This window comes from Bubalus bubalis, chromosome 12 (assembly GCF_019923935.1).
Source record: "Bubalus bubalis isolate 160015118507 breed Murrah chromosome 12, NDDB_SH_1, whole genome shotgun sequence".
Taxonomy (NCBI): Eukaryota; Metazoa; Chordata; class Mammalia; order Artiodactyla; family Bovidae; genus Bubalus; species Bubalus bubalis.
In genome coordinates, this window is record NC_059168.1 from 43507948 (window position 1) to 43521620 (window position 13673).

At 35.7% G+C, this 13673-nt stretch overlaps 1 protein-coding gene across 8 annotated transcripts in view; it reads left to right on the forward strand.

The window, feature by feature from the left end:
* The window catches only part of GCFC2 (GC-rich sequence DNA-binding factor 2), an 88768-nt gene that overhangs the window by 49179 nt on the left and 25916 nt on the right, over positions 1-13673 (forward strand). For 3 of the 8 annotated variants that reach the window (XM_044925937.2, XM_006073861.4, XM_044925936.2), the window contains 5 exons: positions 940-1063; positions 2042-2123; positions 2589-2701; positions 3729-3928; positions 5922-6072. In XM_044925937.2, coding sequence (XP_044781872.2) covers positions 940-1063; positions 2042-2123; positions 2589-2701; positions 3729-3928; positions 5922-6072 — 670 coding nt within the window. Of the gene's footprint in view, positions 1-939; positions 1064-2041; positions 2124-2588; positions 2702-3728; positions 3929-5921; positions 6073-13673 lie in introns of those variants that run through there. The other 5 variants (XR_006543376.2, XR_006543378.2, XM_044925938.2 and 2 more) reach the window with 4 other exon arrangements.

Sequence of the window (13673 nt, forward strand, 5' to 3'; positions counted from 1 at the left end):
CTGGGTCGTATTCCAGTGTGTGTGTGTGTATACATATATACAGCACATCATCCTTATCCAGGCATCATTCAGGGACATTTAGGTTGCTTCCATGTCTTGGATCTTGTAAATAATGTTGCTATGAACATTGGGATGCATGTATCTGAATTAGAGTTTTCTCCAGATATATGCCCAAGAGTGTAATTTCAGGATCATATGGAAATTCTAGTTTTTTAAGGAGCCACCATATTGTTTTTCATAGTAGCTACACCAGTTTATACACCCAGCAACAGTGTAGGAGGGTTCCCTTTTCTCCACAGCCTCTCCAGTATTTGCTATATGTAGACTTTTAGTTGTTGACCTTTGTAACCAGTGTAACAATAGGGGAGAAACTAATCTGGTAATCTTTTAAAAGTAAATTAAAAGTAATGAAGAAAGTAGAGTGTATTTTTAAAGTGGTTAGTCTACTTTAAGAAAAGGGCAACTCAAGACCCCAATTTAAGGACTTAGTATGTATAAAACAATGATTAACATAAAAATTTTAAAACATCTGCTATCATTGCTAATAGAGAAATGTGTATCAAAACTACAATGAGGTATCATATCACACTGTTTTTGTTTTATATATACTAAGTCATCATTTCCTTCTTCTCTTCTATCTCAAAAAAGAATTTTTCTTTTCTAGCCACTTTTATCCATGTTTCTGACTCCAGCCAAGTTAGGTTTTATTATTTATGATATTTATAGCTGTTTTGGTACAATGTTTATTTCCTAGTTTTATTAGTATTAAAAGCATTGGAAGCTACGTCTGTTCCTCACAATGTTCATTTAATTGAGATGTGATAGTGTTAAAAATGTTTCTGTTATATGAAATTTGAGCATATAATGTGCTTACATATAATTATTTTTTATAATCATTTAATGACCACCCACAAAATGTTACTTATGTATGTATTTCAGATTATCAACATCCAAGAAATAGAATCAGCCATGCACGCATTCCTTTTAAAACAAGCCATGATCTTTATGAAACGCAGGCAAGATGAATTAAAACATGAATCAGCGTATTTACAACAGTTATCATGTTAGTGTTTTTCATGTTCAATGTGATTTTTTCTTCATTAAGCTAAATTGTTAGCTAAAAGATAAAAATATTTCTATTACTATATAAAAATGTTTATTGTGTATTTTCCCACTGACCTTTCACCTACCCTCTTCTAAAATTCCCAAACCATTTTAAAATCTGGGCTTCAAAATGTCTTAAATTAAGTCCAAATCTAAAAAAATTAAAATTATGACTTCTAATCACTTAGTGTTTGAAAGAAAATATTTATATGACCATTTAATGATTATTTTGAGATGATTTGACATAAACATATAGACTGTGTCAGAAGTCTAACTTTATAAATTTTCCACAGATTGTGGAAGTTAAAGAAATTCTGGTGGGTTTCAGTATAGAATCATCTATAAGATCTCATTATATTAATAAAGAATTGGATGCAGCCCTTTAATTCTCACACTGATTTTGTATTTGCAGAGATGTCTTCCTTTGATTAAGGTGCTGTCAGGGTATAGTGAAAGAAATGAGACTACAACATCAGGTAGATGATAAAAGCAAAATCAAAATGACTCAAATATATGACATTTAGTTGGTCATAAGTTGCAGTATATGCTAAAATAGGAGATAATATGAATGACGTATTGGTAATGTGTTTCTAGAATTTGACCATAGGGACAGGAAAAAAAAAATGGTGAAAACTGCTGAAAAAGAATACAAGGGAAAGAAACTTTATTTTTGTTACTGTTCTTGAGTGCTGAACTATATTCACCAGACAAGGTACATTTTATTAGATTAGCAAACTCAATACCTATTAATATTTTGGTAGAGAGTTAACATTGCAATTTCATTGCATGATGAAATATGCAATTTAAACATAGTCTATGTATGGATGTTTATATACAAATATGTATACATACCTAAAATATAACTTTTATTTTCAAAATGTTTCATTGTATTTCTTTTTAGAATTTACAGTATAAAATCAATTTTATTCATTAACAGGCAAACCTGAGACATCAATAAATAAAAGCTTGGCTATGGATGAAAAAACTCTGTGGATTTTAGAAGAGGCTGAATCTCGAAGGTAACTAAAGACTTAAAGCATCACTGAGCAAGTATTTTTCATAGTTTAAATACAGTTAATCATGTAGTATAAATACCTATAACCTGGCATATTAATTTGTGAGAATGGTGTAAAACCAAAATTTAGTTAAGCAGTCCTCTACCCCATGGTTTAAAGACACCCTTATGTATTTGGATCAGTTAGAAGGAATGTATAAAGTGGTATTTATCAGGTTGGGACTGTCTCATACCTGGAAGCTAGTCCTAAATACATTGTTACTCCTTTTTCCAAATCATGGGAGTGTCTAACAAGAATAAGAGAGAGAATCAGTTCAGATTAATGAAGCTAAAATATCAAAAATATTAATATAAAATTGTGTGAAAGTATGATTGTTTATTTCTGGGCATTTTAAGTAATGATGACTTTTACTTTTTGTTTTAAAGCATTTATTTTCATATTTTATTTTTGGTTTGTTGCAAAATACAGGGCACGAAGAAGACAAGCAAGGGTTCTTTATGGGAATTGTACTCATGAAGAAGGAACATCTAGTGATGATGAACTGTCTTCAGCAGACATGATTGACTTCCAAAAAAGCCAAGGTCAGTTATCAAGTTTCTGATGTGTCTTAATTGAAGTACTAAAATGATAGAAAATCTTTGCCATGATTGCCCTTATATTAAGCTATCCAAAATAGTTGGGAAAATTCAGAATAAATAATACTTTTTTTTCCTTATTAGACTTGTCTTTAACTCTGAAAGAATGGATAAAATGGAGAAGTGGGATGAGTATTCCTGCATCTTTATAGTTTTTTTCCCCTCAACCTTTTTCATCTCCTGTTATAAATGAGCCATGAACATTTTTGGCTTCATTTCTCTGCTACATACTTTCTATATTATCATTTTTTTCAGTTTTTTAAAATATTTATTTATTTGGCTGTGCCAGGTCTTAACTGTGGCTTGTGGGATCTAGTTCCCTGACCAGGGATTGAACCTAGGCCTGCTGCATTGGGAGCCTGAGGTCTTAGCCTCTGCACCACCACGGAAGTCCCTATTTGTTGTTCAGCCACTCAGTCATGGCCAACTCTTTGCAATCCCATGGACTGCAGCATGGCAGGCTTTACTGTCCTTCACAATCTCCCGGAGTTTGAATTTGAATTGAATGTCTAGTAAAGTCCATTTTTAGCATTGTAAGAAGGTAAAATATGTACAGCTGAAAGAATGTAGGTTTACAGTCAAATAGATGAGTTCAAAGAGGGAATCTATTCTGTGTGACCTTAAGCGAATTACTTGACTTCACTGTATCTGATATTGTTGTTTGCTTTTTCTTTGTCTGTAAACAGATAGGCTAGAAACACTTAGCTTTTAAGGAAGATAGTTATGTTAATGACATGAGATAATGTGTTTATGTTTTGGCATATAACAAGGGCTTAATAAATGGTAGATTTTATCAGTATCAGTTGTTACTAAGGTGTGTTTTTTTTAATAAAAACTAATTTATATGTTAATGTCAAGAATAACTTTCAACTCAGTTGATTACATAAGTTATACATAACTATGTTTATAGGAATCAAACTTACAGATCACAAATGTAAAATGTGTAATATACAGAGACTCATTTTCTTCACAGGTGACATTTTACAGGATCATAAGAAGATTTTTGAAGATGTACACAGTGATTTTTGTAATATCCAGAATATTTTATTGAAATTTCGACAATGGCGAGAAAAGTTTCCTGATTCTTATTATGAAGCTTTCATTAGTTTATGCATTCCGAAGCTTTTAAATCCCTTAATACGATTTCAGTTGATTGACTGGAACCCTCTTAAGGTATATGAGCTTAACGTGAAAAAAATAATCCTTATCACATTTAGTTACTTCAGTCCTCTTGTTATCAGGTTAACTATAATATAAAATACCTCACCTTTAGAGATGGAATTAATAATCATGCTTTGGAGTAGTCATTTACCATTTCTTGGTTCTCACTCTGTTTTAAGGCAAACACATCAGTAAAGGAAACACTTTAAAAAAATCTTCTGTGATAAGTTGAAGATCACTCAAAAAATAAAGATAATATTAGACCATAAGACGGAGAAGGCAATGGCACCCCACTCCAGTACTCATGTCTGGAAAATCCCATGGACGGAGGAGCCTGGTAGGCAGCAGTCCATGGGGTCACACAGAGTCAGACACGACTGAGCGACTTCACTTTCACTTTTCACTTTCATGCATTGGAGAAGGAAATGGCAACCCACTCCAATGTTCTTGCCTGGAGAATCCCAGGGACGGGGGAGCCTGGTGGACTGCCATCTATGGGGTCGCACAGAATCAGACACAACTGAAGTGACTTAGCAGCAGACCATAAGAATTTTACAATCTGAGTGAAATTCAAAATAGGTACCAAGAGTTCTGACGTTGGAGATGACATAATGGGAATACTTGGCTAGGAAAGCTACAATGAAGATGAGGAATTTAAATGAGGATTTAAAGGGTATATAGAATTTAAACAGGAAGAGAGCAAGGAAGGAAAAGGTGTTTTGTAAAGGTACATGGGGAGAAATAGTAGTTTTGTAGAGACCGCATAGATTCTAAATCAAGAGATACAAACTTGTTTTGATAGGTAATGGGAGGAGTGACGTGATGAAGGTAATGATTTAGGAAGCTCTGAGCAATAGGCTAACTTGGAGAGTAGAGAGAAAGGTGAAGATAAACTGAAAGGCAGTTGCTGTAGCCCACGTCCAAGGAGATGAGTTCCTCACATAGGGTGATAGTGACAAAGCAAAGAGGAAAGAAAGGGTTGATTACAAGTGATTTTATGAAGAATCAATAAACTACTGTGAATAACCCTAACAAAACACATCAAAATAGTGACCCCAAGGTTTGGATTCTAAGTTATTAGGACAACGGTAGTTCCATTCATAGAAATGGTGTCTTTTCAAAGAGGGAAAAGGTTTTCAAGGAAGTTTTACATTATAGACAATGAAATGATGATGGGACATCCATGTGGTTAAGCAAACAGAAATGAGAAAATGAAATTCTAGGAAGAGAGGAGAGCTGAAAATAAAGACTTAACAAAGGGTGAATCCCTTTTGCTTGACTAAGGCGGATCTTCCTCTGCCCTAGTCATGCATGCCTTTAGACTTTCTGTTAGGTTCAGGGCCATGCAGTGTTCTTAGTTTAGGAACCAGGCTTATCCCTAAGGTAGCTGGTTGGACGACAGCCTAGTTGTTAACCACTAAAGCTGAATTGAGTATTCTGTCACACACAGCAAAGATCTGTTCATTCAGTCATTCAACAAATAGTAATTGGCCATCTGCTGTTTGCTTAATAATAAGATAAGCCACATGCAAAGTATACATTTGTGCCAGTGAGACTTGGGAGAGCCAGAAGTGAGTTTTTTATAAGGTAAGTATATCTTTAAAAGCAAATTCCATGGATATTTTAACTGCTATTGTTATAAATGTATATTTTGTTCCTAACAGTACCTGCCATTTAGTAGGTCCTAAACACACAGGGGGCATTTCTGGACATCAGTAAACGCATGAAATGTAGTATCCTGTCTCACTGTCTAGACATCATGTGTTAGTCATGTCATCCTGTCTAGCCTTGGTGGTCTAGTACTGTATGTGCGTGAGTGCCGTCGCTTCAGTCACGTCCAACTCTCTGTGACCCTATAAGCTGTAGCCCACTGTATACGTTGGGTTAAAATATGGAATTATTCTCCTTTGATCCTTAGAAAAGCTCTGGTAATTACTGAAAAAGTTAACTATTTAAAGATAAAAATTAAGAATTTATTTATAACTTGGATAATTTTATTTATAAGTTTGATTCCATAGGTTTAAAACAGATGCCATGGTTTACATCTATAGAAGAATTTATAGATTGCAGTATGGAAGATTCAAAGAAGGAAGATAGTTCTGATAAGAAAATCTTGTCTACTGTCATCAACAAAACAGTTATTCCTCGACTTATAGGTACTGTTTTGTAATCTTGATAAAATTAAATTGTTCTTTAGCTAAGTATAAGATCAGTCATTTCTGTTACAGTCACAAATTTTTTTCGTTTTTGAACACAACTGTAATGTACAGTAAAAATCAACAGATTTATAATTTAAGCTGATTAAAAACAGCTTGTTTGTGCAAGTGACTGGCTATCAAACTCCTGATACTCTTGGACCTTTAGTATTTGTGACATTCAGATTACTTTAATAGTTACTTTTATAAGTCATTTATTAGTGGCACACTTCCATCTCTACTATGTGTATGTCTTTCCCTTAACTTCTCCCCTTACATTTCTTCTTCTTTTTTTTAAAATTTTTATTGGAGTATGGTTGATTTACAATGTCATGTTAGTTTCAAGTGTACAGCAAAGTAAATCAGTTATACATATATCCACATTTTTTTTTTTTTAGATCCCTTTCCCATGTAGGCCATTACAGAGTTTTGAATAGATTTTCCTGTGCTGTATTGCAGGTTCTTACTAGTTATCTGTTTTATATATAGTAGTGTGTCTTGTCAATCCAAATCTCTCAATTAATTCCTCCCCACATTTATCCCCTGGTAACCGTAAGTTTGTTTTGTACAGCCATGACTCTACTTCTGTTTCGTAAAATAAGTTTGTTTGTAGCCTTATTTTTAGATTCCACATAGAAACCATGTCACATGATATTTGTCTTTCTTTGTCTGACTTACTTTACTCAGTATGACAGTCTAGGTTCATCCATGTTGCTGCAAATGGCATTTTTTGTCTTCTTTTTTTTTTTTTTTGCAGCTCAAAAAGTTTTTTTATTTTTACTTTTTTTTTTTTCTGGTTTATATTTTATTTTATTTTTTATTTTTTTTCTAGTTTACTTTTATTTTATTTTTAAACTTTACAATATTGTATTAGTTTTTGCCAAATATCAAAATGAATCCGCCACAGGTATACCTGTGTTCCCCATCCTGAACCCTCTTCCCTCCTCCCTCCTCATACCCTCCCTCTGAGTCGTCCCAGTGCACCAGCCCCAAGCATCCAGTATCATGCATCGAACCTGGACTGGTGACTCGTTTCATACATGATATTATACATGTTTCAATGCCATTCTCCCAAATCTCCCCACCCTCTCCCTCTCCCACAGAGTCCATAAGACTGATCTATACATCAGTGTCTCTTTTGCTGTCGCATACACAGGGTTATTGTTACCATCTTTCTAAATTCCATATATATGCGTTAGTATACTGTATTGGTGTTTTTCTTTCTGGCTTACTTCACTCTGTATAATAGGCTCCAGTTTCATCCACCTCATTAGAACTGATTCAAATGTATTCTTTTTAATGGCTGAGTAATACTCCATTGTGTATATGTACCACAGCTTTCTTATCCATTCATCTGTTGATGGGCATCTAGGTTGCTTCCATGTCCTGGCTATTATAAACAGTGCTGCAATGAACATTGGGGTACATGTGTCTCTTTCCCTTCTGGTTTCCTCAGTGTGTATGCCCAGCAGTGGGATTGCTGGATCATAAGGCAGGTCTATTTCCAGTTTTTTAAGGAATCCCCACACTGTTCTCCATAGTGGCTGTACTAGTTTGCATTCCCACCAACAGTGTAAGAGGGTTCCCTTTTCTCCACACCCTCTCCGGCATTTATTGCTTGTAGACTTTTGGATCTCAGCCATTCTGACTGGCGTGAAATGGTACCTCATAGTGGTTTTGATTTGCATTTCTCTGATAATGAGTGATGTTGAGCATCTTTTCATGTGTTTGTTAGCCATCTGTATGTCTTCTTTGGAGAAATGTCTGTTTAGTTCTTTGGCCCATTTTTTGATTGGGTCATTTATTTTTCTGGAGTTGAGCTGTATGAGTTGCTTGTATATTTTTGAGATTAGTTGTTTGTCAGTTGCTTCATTTGCTATTATTTTCTCCCATTCTGAAGGCTGCCTTTTCACCTTGCTAATAGTTTCCTTTGTTGTGCAGAAGCTTTTAAGTTTAATTAGGTCCCGTTTGTTTATTTTTGCTTTATTTCCAGTATTCTGGGAGGTGGGTCATAGAGGATCCTGCTGTGATGTATGTCGGAGAGTGTTTCGCCTATGTTCTCCTCTGTGAGTTTTATAGTTTCTGGTCTTACATTGAGATCTTTAATCCATTTTGAGTTTATTTTTCTGTATGGTGTTAGAAAGTGTTCTAGTTTCATTCTTTTACAAGTGGTTGACCAGTTTTCCCAGCACCACTTGTTAAAGAGATTGTCTTTAATCCATTGTATATTCTTGCCTCCTTTGTCAAAGATAAGGTGTCCATATGTGCATGGATTTATCTCTGGGCTTTCTATTTTGTTCCATTGATCAATATTTCTGTCTTTGTGCCAGTACCATACTGTCTTGATAACTGTGGCTTTGTAATAGAGCCTGAAGTCAGGTAGGTTGATTCCTCCAGTTCCATTCTTCTTTCTCAAGATAGCTTTGGCTATTTGAGGTTTTTTGTATTTCCATACAAATTGTGAAATTATTTGTTCTAGCTCTGTGAAGAATACTGTTGATAGCTTGATAGGGATTGCATTGAATCTATAAATTGCTTTGGGTAGTATGCTCATTTTCACTATATTGATTCTTCCAATTCATGAACATGGTATATTTCTCCATCTATTAGTGTCCTCTTTGATTTCTTTCACCAGTGTTTTATAGTTTTCTATATATAGGTCTTTAGTTTCTTTAGGTAGATATATTCCTAAGTATTTTATTCTTTCCGTTGCAATGGTGAATGGAATTGTTTCCTTAATTTCTCTTTCTGTTTTCTCATTATTAGTGTATAGGAATGCAAGGGATTTCTGTGTGTTGATTTTATATCCTGCAACTTTACTATAGTCATTGATTAGTTCTAGTAATTTTCTGGTGGAGTCTTTAGGGTTTTCTATGTAGAGGATCATGTCATCTGCAAATAGTGAGAGTTTTACTTTTTCTTTTCCAATTTGGATTCCTTTTATTTCTTTTTCTGCTCTGATTGCTGTGGCCAAAACTTCCAAAACTATGTTGAATAGTAATGGTGAAAGTGGGCACCCTTGTCTTGTTCCTGACTTTAGAGGAAATGCTTTCAATTTTTCACCATTGAGGATAATGTTTGCTGTGGGTTTGTCATATATAGCTTTTATTATGTTGAGGTATGTTCCTTCTATTCCTGCTTTCTGGAGAGTTTTTATCATAAATGGATGTTGAATTTTGTCAAAGGCTTTCTCTGCATCTATTGAGAATCATATGGTATTTATTTTTCAATTTGTTAATGTGGTGTATTACATTGATTGGTTTGCGGATATTGAAGAATCCTTGCATCCCTGGGATAAAGCCCACTTGGTCCTGGTGTATGATCTTTTTAATGTGTTGTTGGATTCTGATTGCTAGAATTTTGTTAAGGATCTTTGCACATTTTTTGTCTTTTTTATGGCTGGGTGATAATATTCCATGGTATATAATGGAATATTACCACATCTTCTTTATCCATGCCTCTGTTGATGGACATTTAGCTTGTTTCCATGTCCTGGCTATTGTAAATAATGCTGCAGTGAACATTGGGGTGAGTGTATCTTTTCCAGTTATGGTTTTCTCTGGGTTATATGCCCAGGAGTGAGATTGCTGGGTTATCTGGTAGTTCTGTTTTCAGCTTTGTAAGGAAGCTCCATACTGTTCTCCGTAGTGGCTGTTGCAATTCACATTTCCACCAACAGTGTAGGAGAGTTCCCTTATCTCCACACCCTCTCCAGCATTTATTGTTTGTAAATTTTTTGATGGTGGCCATTCTGACCTGTGTGAGGTGAGGCTTCATTGTAGTTTTGATTTGCATTTCTGATGTTGGTCATCTTTTCATGTGCTATTTGGCCATCTATATGTCTTTGGAGAAATGTCTGTTTAGATCCTCTGCCTTCTGGGTTACTTATTGTTTGATATTGAGCTGCGTGAGCTGTTTGTATATTTTGGAGATTGATCCTCTTGTTAGTTGCTTTGTTTGCAAATATTTTCTCTCATTCTGAGGGCTATCTTCTTGTTTTGCTTATGGTCCTTTGGTGTGCAAAATCTTTTAAGTTAAGTTAAATCCCATTTGTTAATTTTTGTTTTTATTTTCATTGCTCTAGGAGTTGGATCAAAAAAGATCTTGCTGCAATTTATATCAGAGAGTGTCATGTCTATGTTTTCTTCTAAGTTTTTTTAGTGTCCGGCCTTACATTTCGGTCTTTAATCCCTTTTGAGTTTATTTTTGTGTATGATGAGTTTCTTCTTTCTTTAAAAAAACATTACTGCATTTCCCTTACTCCTCCTACTAGTACTCAGAGCTGTTGGGCACTGATGTTTGTGTTGTGCCTCAGTCTGAATTTGTTTTATCTGAAATTATACTTGATAAGGATCTGTTCCACCATGTCACTGAGAATGGATTCTGACTGCAAAGTCTGCAAACTCTTAAAAACTAAAGCAACCTGCTTTATATTGCTTCTCAGCCAACTTGACTAAACTTTAAAGATTTTCCTCAGAATAATTTACAGTGCAATCATGGGGTATCTTGGAAAGATAGTGCTTTTAACCATTTACTTTTAGCTATTAAGCATTATTAATGATAGCATAGAATATATATGCCTCATTTAAGTATTCATCTGAAAATTCCAAATACTTCACTTTCAGTTCAGTTCAGTTCAGTTCAGTCGCTCAGTCGTCTCCGACTCTTTGCAACCCCATGAATCGCAGCACGCCAGGCCTCCCTGTCCATCGCCAACTCCTGGAATTCACTTAGACTCACGTCCATAGAGTCAGTGATGCCATCCAGCCATCTCATCCTCTGTTGTCCCCTTCTCCTCCTGCCCCCAATCCCTCCCAGCATCAGAGTCTTTTCCAATAAGTCAACTCTTCCCATGAGGTGGCCAAAGTACTGGAGTTTCAGCTTTAGCATCATTCCTTCCAAAGAAATCCCAAGGCTGATCTCCTTCAGAATGGACTGGTTGGATCTTCTTGCAGTCCAAGGGACTCTCAAGAGTCTTCTCCAACACCACAGTTCAAAAGCATCAATTCTTCGGGGCTCAGCCTTCTTCACAGTCCAACTCTCACATCCATACATGATCACAGGAAAAACCATAGCCTTGACTAGATGGACCTTTGTTGGCAAAGTAATGTATCTGCTTTTGAATATGCTATCTAGGTTGGTCATAACTTTCCTTCTAAGGAGTAAGCGTCTTTTAATTTCATGGCTGCAGTCACCATCTGCAGTGATTTTGGAGCCCAGAGAAATAAAGTCTGACACTGTTTCCACTGTTTCCCCATCTATTTCCCATGAAGTGATGGGACTGGGTGCCATGATCTTCATTTTCTGAATGTTGAGCTTTAAGCCAACTTTTTCACTGTCCTCTTTCACTTTCATCAAGAGGCTTTTTAGTTCCTCTTCACTTTCTGCCATAAGGGTGGTGTCAACTGCATATCTGAGGTTATTGATATTTCTCCTGGCAATCTTGATTCCAGCTTGTGCTTCTTCCAGTCCAGTGTTTCTCATGATGTACTCTGCATAGAAGTTAAATAAGCAGGGTGACAGTATACAGCCTTGACGTACTCCTTTTCCTATATAGAACCAGTTTGTTGTTCCATGTCCAGTTCTAACTGTTGCTTCTTGACCTGCATACAGATTTCTCAAGAGGCAGGTCAGGTGGTCTGGTATTCCCATCTCTTTCAGAATTTTCCACAGTCTATTGTGATCCACACAGTCAAAGGCTTTGGCATAGTCAATAAAGCAGAAATAGATGTTTTTCTGGAACTCTCTTGCTTTTTCCATGATCCAGCAGATGTTGGCAACTTTATGATAGCTCTTTTTGAGCTCTTTTTGAGCTTTGGGTAATTGCATACTGTCCTCTAGTGCCATCTATATCTGGGGTATTCTTCAATAGCCATATATCACTCATGAGTATCATATTAAATAGTGCAGATGTCAGATGTTTTTTTCTTTCATCACAGAAAGTTATTTTGGACAGTGCTTTTCTGCTTGATTTTCAATCAAAAAGAACTGGAAGAACAACTCCAGATCTCTTCTTAGAGCACCAGATCTCTTAACAGAGTAACTTCTGAATATATCTACTTGGCAACTCAAATTCCAAATGCAAAATCACACTTGTCATCTTTGTTTCAGACTTGTTCCTCTTATATTCCCTCTCTAGAAAGTGGTACCTCCACCTACCCACATATTCAAACCAGAACCTCCAAGTCATCTACTCCTGCTTTTTTCTTACCTCTTTGTATAAGCAATTGCCACATCCGTTACTTTTTTCCTTTTTCTAACCAATTTTCTATACTTAAGCCATGGTGATCTGTCTAAAAAGTAAGTCTGATTCTGTCATACCTCACTTAAAACACTTTATTCTAAACTGCCTTTAGGTTGAAGTCTAATCTCTTTAACGTGCATTCTAGGACTTTCAGGATTTTGTCTCTGTTTAGTAGTTCTCTAGTCCCATCTTTTGCCAAGCTCAATTCCTTCATCCCCTCATCTCCACCTCTACTGGTCTGAAGCCATCTTCTCCCTGGCTTTTATGTCTTCTACACTCCATCCACCTGACAAATCCCTTAACCCTATACCTCTTTCATCTAGCTAACTAACTCCTCTTCATCTTTCAGAACTCTATATAGACATCATTTCTAGGAACTGGGTTAGGCATACCTTTTCAGGGTTCCTGATGTACTCTAATCCTTAGGATGGTACCTACATTATAATTGCTTACCTAAGCAACTATACATATATGTATATAATATATTTGTATTTGACATTAGACAAAATTGTTCTGAGGCAACCCTAATCTTACTGCTGTATTTCTAATAGTTAATGCTAGGCACATAGTAGACTCTAAGATTATTACAAGCCTAACCTTCTAGATGCCTGAGAAATCAGTTTTATATTTGATTTGGGGTGTTTTTTTAACCTATTTAAATTTTTAAAAAATTATTTAACTTATATTTTACAAGAGTCAAGCACAGTTGTTAACTTTAGCATATACATCAGTAAACAAAATAATAATCCCTGATGTTATGGAGCTTTCATTCTGTGAAGGAGACAAACGATGAACAAGTAAAATCTATAGTGTGTTAATTACAAGGGCCCAGGAGAAAAGTAAAGTAAGGGGGAAAGATACAAATTATGAAAGAGGAGTGCAATTTAAAATAGTTTGGCCAGGGAAGGGCTTCCTGGGAAGGTCACAAATGAGCAGATTTCCAAAAGGAAGTAAAGAAGTGGGCCAAATGAATGTCTGAGGTGACAGCATCCTAGGGAGTAGAAACAGCACATGCAAAGGCCCTGAGGCAGGGGCTATCCTGATTTACTTGAAAAACAGCAGATAGGCCAGAGTAACTTTAGTAGAGTGAGCAATAGGGACAGTAAGAAGAGGTTAGCAGGATAACAGTGGCTGTGTCATATGGGGCCTTATAATCATTTGTAAGGACTTTTACTGTAAGTGAGCAAGAAGCAATTGGAGAGTTTTGAGCAGAGAAGTGACAAGATCTGCCTTATCATTAAAACAGACTTATTCTGGTTCCTGTGTTAAGAATGAACTGTATGCAGATCAGTTATGAAGCTTTTTCAGTAATCTAAGC